This window comes from Coregonus clupeaformis, chromosome 3 (genome assembly GCF_020615455.1).
Source record: "Coregonus clupeaformis isolate EN_2021a chromosome 3, ASM2061545v1, whole genome shotgun sequence".
Lineage (NCBI taxonomy): Eukaryota > Metazoa > Chordata > Actinopteri > Salmoniformes > Salmonidae > Coregonus > Coregonus clupeaformis.
Genome location: NC_059194.1, coordinates 25,376,390 through 25,386,308, shown reverse-complemented (window position 1 = coordinate 25,386,308; position 9,919 = coordinate 25,376,390). Strand labels below are relative to the sequence as shown.

At 42.5% G+C, this 9,919-nt stretch overlaps 1 protein-coding gene across 2 annotated transcripts; it reads right to left on the bottom strand.

The window, feature by feature from the left end:
- Positions 1-374: 374 nt before the first annotated feature.
- LOC121546512 (acidic fibroblast growth factor intracellular-binding protein B) lies at positions 375-3,907 on the bottom strand. 2 transcript variants are annotated; one of them, XM_041857774.1, is made up of 11 exons: positions 3,800-3,907; positions 3,321-3,405; positions 2,992-3,190; positions 2,762-2,888; positions 2,511-2,611; positions 2,265-2,398; positions 2,006-2,114; positions 1,746-1,809; positions 1,373-1,459; positions 1,107-1,204; positions 375-720 (listed from the first exon to the last, which is right to left on the bottom strand). In XM_041857774.1, the coding sequence occupies exons 1-11, from the start codon at positions 3,815-3,817 to the stop codon at positions 651-653; spliced, it is 1,092 nt and encodes a 363-aa protein (XP_041713708.1). In that variant the 5' UTR covers positions 3,818-3,907; the 3' UTR covers positions 375-650. The 2 variants fall into 2 exon arrangements, with proteins under 2 accessions (XP_041713708.1, XP_041713711.1); XM_041857777.1 differs by having other exon boundaries at positions 3,778-3,904.
- Positions 3,908-9,919: the final 6,012 nt, after the last annotated feature.

The window sequence follows — 9,919 nt, the reverse complement described above, 5'->3', positions numbered from 1 at the left end:
CTGCTACCCAACCCCCAGTGGCCACACAGACACACTGCATACAATTCACTACTGTCTTCTCATTTCATAATCCACTCTAATTCACTTAGGCTTCATTTACTATGCAGATGTATTCCCAATATAGTCATTACCCATATTCATTCATCCATACTGGGATGTATGAGATTCTAACCATTTTCTTGGCATGTTAAAGCTGTGAAAGATCTAAGTGTTATATTGGACAAAATGGGTCTCAACCCCTGCAGCTGCCGTTAGGTTTTAATCGTAGTACTTTGCATCTGACATTGTAACATAAACAAGAACTCACAACACATGCCCAAACACACACCCTATCTCCTACACAGATCTGCAATACAATCAGCACAGAGACACCGTCAGTATATAATGAGTTGACTTTATTTACAATAAAAATGATGTGATATACATGATGACATTGCAAAGTAGGTCGTCAGAAGAGACCGAGGGGAAAAAAACAGCATAACGGCATGAAGGACGGAGAAATGTGGGAACTGGCATTAGAGGAGGAAGACATCTGACAGACGGAGCGGAGGATTTACATGACGATTGCAGAGGAAAGGAGGGAAAGAAGACACGACTCCAATAGAAAGATGACAGAAAGTTCCGGGTAGATAGTTGAGCAAGGAAACATCTCAGTCATGGTACATTTTGAGGATGCAGCTTTTTATCACTCCCATGTACCTGTCCCACACTTCCTGGTGTCTGTGAGAGAGGAAGAGAGAAGGAGAATAGAGAAGGCTCAAAACAAATTCTCATTATGAGAGCTGGCCAAGGTTCATAATATGGAGTGATCTTTGTTCATTCAGTTTAATGAGAGGCCTATGTTTTAATATGGTTGTCCGATGAATATGTCTTTGTTGAGTGTGTCGTGGTGCAGGGTTGTGTAAACCGTTAACTACATTCCAGAATGGCTGTGCGAGAAACAAGGTAACTATAGTTTAAAGAAACATGGAGGGAGATGCAGTGACACCCACTGGTGACAACTAGGAGGTGAATATGAAGAAAAATATACAACTGCAGCCTATGTCACCTTGATGGCCTTGATGAGACAGACAGCATAATATGTATAACAACTATATTATACTCACTTGAATGTGTCGAGTATGTGTGCAGAGTTAGTGTAGTGAGTGAGGTAGAGCCTCATGTCTCCTGCTGTCCATTTGTCTGACCGACACGGCTCAATAAACTGGCAGGGAGGGAGGGAGGAACGGAGGAACGGAGGGGGAGAGATGACATCACAGTCTCATGGGTAGCACAAATGTCTGTAGACCTTATTGGCCTCATAAGCCAGAGCCAGTGTTGAATATAGAGATGAAAGATTTACTACGACACTACTAATGATTTATAAATGTACCTTTTCCACCAGGTCAATGAAGAAGTCTCTGACGTCTTTTGTGTTGGTTAGTTTGGCAGCAATGTTGACAAGGCCTCTGGAGAGATTCTATGGACGAAAATAGAGAGAAGAGTTTGTTTCAAATAATTATCAAATAATTACAAGGTTTTTGATACTGCAGTTTAGAAATAATTCAAACTGTTTGTGAACAGTTTGAATTAGACAATTTATGTGCACATTTGACCCTATATAACCATGGTTACCACACTTTCTATTGACTGATTTACAGATTTTTGTAGTAGGCTGGACTGGACATCACCTCCTATGAAACTGGGTGGTCTGTTGTTGCTATAGCAGCCATGTTGGATAAACACAAGCATGTGTCGTCACTCACCTTGAAGTTGGCTTCCATCTCATTAAACGCTTTGGTCTTCCCCCGGAGAGCTGTGCACACCAAACTGAGTGGAGCAGAGGGGACAAGAGAAACAGGAACAAGAGCAAATATTATCATTCATAATAATACAACACACACAATGTACACACACAATATGAAGAGAAAAAATCTTTATGTGAATTCTTGACAGGAACTCAAAGAAAACCAATCATTAACATACAAATCAGGCAATCAATAACAAATGAACCACACTCTCATACCTCTTGTGCTGGTCAAGCAGATCCTTGTCAGTGATTAAAATCTTCAGTTCTTTTAGATCTTGTAAGAACTCCTTCTCAAGATCCACGTCCATGTCTTCCACCATGTTATCTGAGAAGACAAACTACTTCAGACATTTGATATTGCCATATTATATTACAGTGCTGTGATTGTATAATTGTTTGCAGAACTTCAATTAATGCAGGCCTCATAACGAATCAGGACTGATTGCACTGCACATCTGATAGATCAGGGATTCACCCAATGCTCCCACGGTCCAGTTGCTGATGAGCTGCCCTGCACAGAAGGCAAAGTCCTGGAATGTAAGATAGTGCAGCTTCCTCTTCCCCGTCTCAAAGCGATTGTTGGCAAAGAAAACGATGGCAGCGTAATCCCTGAGAAGAGGAGACACAGGGGAGTTTTATAAAACCATAAAAAGTGTAAAAAAGAAATGGAGACAAGATTATATCACATTGAATTGTAAATTCCACTCTATTCTACTGTTACCTGGCCAGGTTGTCAGAGAGAAGGAAGTGCTGACGAATGTTCTCCACCAGGGGTCCCTTCAGTTCCTCCACAACTTTGAATACACGCTTGAAGTTATCAAACTAGGAGAAAACGGTGATAATTCAGAAAATAGCAGTGTCTAGAGCTCTGTTGAGCTCATAGAATCTGTACAGGCAGGACAGTCTCACCAATGTTACAGGTCTGAGATATAGTGATTGTTATTGGGAGAGTCCCTCTTAGGATTCTGCTACCTGCCGCCTGCAGCTCTTCAGTGTGACGCCAGTCTTTGCACTGACGTCATCAAGGTCCTTCTTGGTCCCCTTTGAGAGTTTCTTCCCAAGGACTTCTCGCACAAACACGCTGTCGAACGCATAGTACCTTTACACAGGGAAAGAGGAGAGAGACAGACTGACAGATTAGGCGACGTTTAAGGCAGAGGAAGATAAGATATAAAGATGTGTATCAGGAGTTGGTAGAGCACCTCTCTATGAGCATGGCCTGGCGATGAGGTGGGATCTGGAACAACAGCTGATTGGCCAGTTTGGCAGGGCTGTGCAGGAGGCGCTCACACATCTGGAAGGTTCTGTACTGATCCATGGTGTCACTGTGCAGAACCTCAGCACTGGCTTCACACCCCTCCAATACCCCTCCCTCCATACGAACCTTCACTGCATCATTCACTGAGGATGGGGCAGAAAAGAAACAGGATTCACGGTTTATGTCATAGATAATTTGATTAAGTAACTTTGATGGATGTCTGTGTATAGTATAGCTATATGTGTGTGAGTTGGTGAATGTTGTGGGCCAAACCTGTGTAGCCATCCAGCCATAACTGATAGACTTCCTCGTCCATAATGGTGGTGTTAACCACAAACACATCGAGTTCCACTGACATCTATAAGGAAACAAGAAAAATTGTTTTAATAAGCTTCAAAGTTTTCATTTCACTTGTCACAATACCTGTGGAATATCATTAACCATAAATATTGTACTAAGTTATTAAGTCAAGGTAGCTAGCCACTTATTATATTAACTACATACATTATCTGACTAAACAAGAAGATACTTAGCTACCCTTTTAAATTATGGTTCCAATATTCTATATTGTTATACTACAAGCTTTTTAACTAGGAGTAATAATCCATAGCCTGTCCAGAATTTGTAAATTAACGTTGGCTAACATGGCTAGCTAGCTGACCAGTGATTATCACCCAAGATAAAACAGGTTAAATATGAATTATTATCTAAAAACATAACGGATAATAACCTCCTATAAAATATATATTTACTGCAGGAGACATTTCCATCCGTTGCTAATGCTGTAGCGAGGCCCAACACAGGACAGAAAAGACCTGTCAACAACAGACCAAAGCACTTCCGTGTTTTGTCACGCAGATGGAGTCGGAGGGGGGTCGGGGGGGTGTTGTAGTTATTCTTTGGTGGAGTTTAACGGCGGTTGGCATCCAATATTTGCAGTACCGCCCCCAAAGGAACTATAGTACATACCTTCAACGTTCCCTCAAAAAAAAATCGGTACTGAGCAAATTTCAGGTCTGCTGAGAGAAAATTCTGTTCAACTTCCAGCGCACTTTTACTGTGAACACTGAGGCTGTACCCACTTTAAGTTACAGTTTTAACAGTGGCCAAGTAGGCTATTGTGGCTATTTGATCATAATGTAGGCCTACCAGAGTGGCCTACCATAAAAAAAACTATGGAGAAAATGCATCCCATAACATTTTAACATGGAAATAGCTGTTCTATCATTCAGCCTGCAGTAGTAGCACATGTGTGGTGTTCAATGTAGGCCTACATTCCATGAGACTTTTGAAAAAAACCATGCAGGTTTTGACATTAACCTGTGTATCCACTTGTCCTTCAGACAAGGAAGTGACATAACATGTTTTTGTGTTGTTTGATGCAAGAAACCACTTTACAAAATAAAATGCATTATTATTCCCATACCATTATTACAGAGAATCAGACAAATTATGCTACCCTCTGCCTATTGGCTTATACAAGCCTGTCTCAAAATACAACACTGCCCATTTAAGACAAAAAAAATGTATTTACCTGACAAGCTTTTCAAAGATGTACACGTTTTGTCCTCTTGTAGGAAGCAATCACTCCCCTATTGCTGACTACAAATTATCTATAACTGAGCTAATAACTCACTAACTAGCAAAGGATATGAACAAAATGTGCACACATGGCTACATGCAGCTCTTGCTTCGATCTCAAAACAAGCCCATTATTAACACCACAGCTGTAAATACAGTCCAGATCAAAGTAAATGGCACAGATCCATATATGGCAATTGTCTATTTGCATATAGGCCTACTGCAGTTCTGATTGGTTATGCCGCACCTGTCTGTGTAGAGTACAGGCTGAGTCATGCACAATAGAATCCTACTCCGATGTGTTCTGCCTACAACAAAATCTCTTGCATAGTTTGTTTTGTTTCTGTATGTTACATTGAAGGTAGCTAATATTGTGTTGACTCGATCACAATTGCCACAGTAAAGGGAAACATTGATAGTGTTATCTAACTAACAGGGAAAACTCTAGAAAGTTGAGTGAAGTTCAATCTTATGCTTCTCTCTGTGGGCTGATAGTTCTTCTGAGCTCTGCCCGGCAGTCCTGAATGCACATGCACAGCTTAGAGGGAACATTGCATCATTTACTCTTTGTGATACAAAATGGGAAAATGGGAAACTAAAATAAAATACAAATATATGTTTAATTACCCTACCAACTAACCCTACACTGTTTTCACTACCTTGACCTTACCTGCTCCTGCACCATGCCAACGGCTTGGGAGAACGGGACACCACCACTCAACACACCCTGTAACTCTTCTGAAGTCAAATCTGGTATACCCAAATACTTCTCTGCAGCTGCCACCACGACATCTATTTTCTGTGATTTATGTTCCATTTCTGCGGTACAATTGACAACCATTGCTATGAACGCTAAGAAGCCAACCTTACTGAAGCATACTGTATATCACTCATTGGCCTATCCCTCTGTGCTGGCACAGATCTACTATTCACAGGAATCCTCTCAGAATCCCTCACCCTTGACCCATCCTCCTCTACTTTCTTCTCTGCCTCAGCATATGACATCTTCTGCACTACTCTAGCCACCTCAACCTGCCTCTCTCGCACCGGACACTTCCGATCCCCAGCAACATGGGCACCCTACAGTTGACACACACAACTTTATCCACCGAAACTACACAATCTTCTATCTCATGCCCTCCTGCACACTTCCCACATCTTGGAAAGAGCTTCTGGATATCAGAGCAGCGATTACTCACCTCGAACCGAACAAAGATTTTTTCTTTAACGAGTCGGATGCAAAGGATTTACTGCTGATACCATACCAGGCCCAAATCTCCGTCATTCACATGAAGAAGAGACGCCGATACAGGGGACGCAGATCCGGGTGCCTTGTGAGAATTATTTGGCGAGTGGGTAACCCGCCTCTACCATCCATCCTATTGGCCAACTTGCAATCATTGGAGAATAAACTGGATGAGCTCCATTCGAAACTATCCTACCAACGGGACATTAAAAACGGTAATATCTTATGTTTCACCGAGTCGTCGCTGAACTACGACATGGATAATATACAGTTGGCTGAGTTTTCCTTGCATCGGCAAGACAGAACAGGGGTGGTGTGTCTATTTGTCAATCTAATATTAAAGAAGTCACAAGGTTTTGCTCACCTGAGATAGAGTATCTCATGATAAACTGTAGACCACACTCTTTACCAAGAGTTTTCATCTACAGTGAGGGAAAAAAGTATTTGATCCCCTGCTGATTTTGTACGTTTGCCCACTGACAAAGAAATGATCAGTCTATCATTTTAATGGTAGGTTTATTTGAACAGTGAGAGACAGAATAACAATAAAATAATCCAGAAAAACGCATGTCAAAAATGTTATAAATTGATTTGCGTTTTAATGAGGGAAATAAGTATTTGACCCCTCAGCAAAACATGACTTAGTACTTGGTGGCAAAACCCTTGTTGGCAATCACAGAAGTCAGACGTTTCTTGTAGTTGGCCACCAGGTTTGCACACATCTCAGGAGGGATTTTGTCCCACTCCTCTTTGCAGATCTTCTCCAAGTCATTAATGTTTCAAGCCTGACGTTTGGCAAATCGAACCTTCAGCTCCCTCCACAGATTTTCTATGGGATTAAGGTTTGGAGACTGGCTAGGCCACTCCAGGACCTTAATGTGCTTCTTCTTGAGCCACTCCTTTGTTGCCTTGGCCGTGTGTTTTGGGTCATTGTCATGCTGGAATACCCATCCACGACCCATTTTCAATGCCCTGGCTGAGGGAAGAAGGTTCTCACCCAAGATTTCACGGTACATGGCGTCGTCCATCATCCCTTTGATGCGGTAAATTTGTCCTGTCCCCTTAGCAGAAAAACACCCCCAAAGCATAATGTTTCCACCTCCATGTTTGACGGTGGGGATGGTGTTCTTGGGGTCATAGGCAGCATTCCTCCTCCTCCAAACACGGCGAGTTGAGTTGATGCCAAAGAGCTCGATTTTGGTCTCATCTGACCACAACACTTTCACCCAGTTCTCCTCTGAATCATTCAGATGTTCATTGGCAAACTTCAGACGGGCCTGTATATGTGCTTTCTTGAGCAGGGGGACCTTGCGGGCGCTGCAGGATTTCAGTCCTTCATGGCGTAGTGTGTTACCAATTGTTTTCTTGGTGACTATGGTCCCAGCTGCCTTGATATCATTGACAAGATCCTCCCGTGTAGTTCTGGGCTGATTCCTCACCATTCTCATGATCATTGCAACTCCACGAGGTGAGATCTTGCATGGAGCCCCAGGCCGAGGGAGATTGACAGTTCTTTTGTGTTTCTTCCATTTGCGAATAATCGCACCAACTGTTGTCACCTTTTCAACAAGCTGCTTGGCGATGGTCTTGTAACCCATTAGGAGCACTCCCTTTAAGAGTGTGCTCCTAATGTCAGCTCGTTACCTGTATAAAAGACACCTGGGAGCCAGAAATCTTTCTGATTGAGAGGGGGTCAAATACTTATTTCCCTCATTAAAATGCAAATCAATTTATAACATTTTTGACATGCTTTTTTCTGGATTTGTTTGTTGTTATTCTGTCTCTCACTGTTCAAAGAAACATGCCATTAAAATTATAGACTGATCATTTCTTTGTCAGTGGGCAAACGTACAAAATCAGCAGGGCATCAAATACTTTTTTCCCTCACTGTATATATTTTGTAGCTGTCTATTTACCACCCCAAACCGATGCTGGCACTAAGACTGCACTCAAGGAGCTGTATAAGGCCATAAGCAAACAAGAAAATGCTCATCCAGAGTTTTACCTCATTTCTACCAGCATGTCACATGTGCAACCAGAGGAAAAAAAACACAAGACCACCTTTACTCCACACACAGAGACGCATACAAAGCTCTCCCAACGTCATCAATGATCGTGGACTACAGGAAAAGGAGGGCCGAGCACGCCCCCATTTTCATCGACGGGCTGCATCGACGGGCTGTATATGGAGCAGGTCAAGAGTTTCAAGTTCCTTGGTGTCCACATCACCAACAAACTATCATGCTCCAAACACACCAAGACAGTCGTGAAGAGGGCACGACAATACCTATTCCCCCTCAGGAGAATGAAAATATTTGGTATGGGTCCTCAGATCCTCAAAAAGTTATACAGCTGCACCATCGAGAGCATCCTGACTGGTTGCATCACCGCCTGGTATGGCAACTGCTCGGCATCCGACCGCAAGGCGCTACAGAGGGTATTGCATGCGGCCCAGTATATCACTGGGGCCAAGCGTCCTGCCATCCAGGACCCTTATACCAGGCGATGTCAGAGGAACACCCTAGTCATAGACTGTTCTCTCTGCTACCGCACAGAAAGCGGTACCGGAGCGCCAAGTCTAGGTCCAAAAGGCTCCTTAACAGCTTCTACCCCCAAGCCATAAGACTGCTGAACTGCTAATCAAATGGCTACCCGGACTATTTGCATTGACACCCCCTTTTTTTACGCTGCTGCTACTCTCTGTTTATTATCTATGCATAGTCACTTTACCCCTACTTACATGTACATATTACCTCAATTACCTCGACTAACCTGTACCTCCCTGCATTGACTAGGTACCGGTACCCCCTGTATATATAGCCTCGTTGTTGTTATTTTATTGGATTCCTTTTTTTTTACTTTAGTTTATTTAGTAAATATTTTCTTAATAATAATAATAATAATATGCCATTTAGCAGACGCTTTTATCCAAAGCGACTTACAGTCATGTGCGCATACGTTTTTACGTATTCTTAACTCTTATTTATTGTTGGTTAAGTGCTTGTAAGTTAGCATTTCACAGTAAGGTCTACACCTGTTGTATTCGGCACTTGTGACAAATAACATTTTATTAGATTTTGGCTGCTGTGTTTTCAAACTTTCCATGTGTGGTCTTGGTCGGCAGTGATGACGGTAAGGAATTTCAGTTAGGCTTACATTTTGCCTTTCACTTTGAGCTGTGTCTTTGGTGTAGCTACCTAAGTTCTTCGTACAGTTGAAGTCGGAAGTTTACATACACCTTAGCCAAATACATTTAAACTCTGTTTTTCACAATTCCTGACATTTAATCCTAGTAAAAATTCCCTTTCTTAGGTCAGTCTGTCACGACTTCCGCCGAGGCTGCCTCTCCTCCTTGTTCGGGCAGGTTTTGACGTTCGTCGTCACCGGCTTACTGGCTACTGCCGATCCCATTCTCATCACTCCACTTGTCATGTCTTGTCTTGTCAATCACACACACCTGGTGCTCATTCCCCTAATTAGTATGTGTATAAGTGTTCCCTCTGTTGCCCTTGTCTTTGTGAGCGATTGCTTCATTGTGAGAGCGAGTGGAGTGTTTTACCTCCTGCGCCTGACTCCTTCATTCACACCTCATCACACAGTCAGGATCACCATTTTATTTTAAGAATGTGAAATATCAGAATAATAGTAGAGAGAATTATTTATTTCAGCTTTTATTTCTTTCATCACATTCCCAGTCGATCAGAAGTTTACATACACTCAATTAGTATTTGGTAGCATTGCCTTTAAATTGTTTAACTTGGGTCAAACGTTTCGGGTAGCCTTCCACAAGCTTCCCACAATAAGTTGGGTGAATTTTGGCCCATTCCTCCTGACAGAGCTGGTGTAACTGAGTCAGGTTTGTAGGCCTCCTTGCTCGCACCCGCTTTTTCAGTTCTGCCCACACATTTTCTATAGGATTGAGGTCAGGGCTTTGTGATGGCCACTCCAATACCTTGACTTTGTTGTCCTTAAGCCATTTTGTCACAACTTTGGAAGTATGCTTGGGGTCATTGTCCATTTGGAAGAACATTTGCGACCAAGCTTT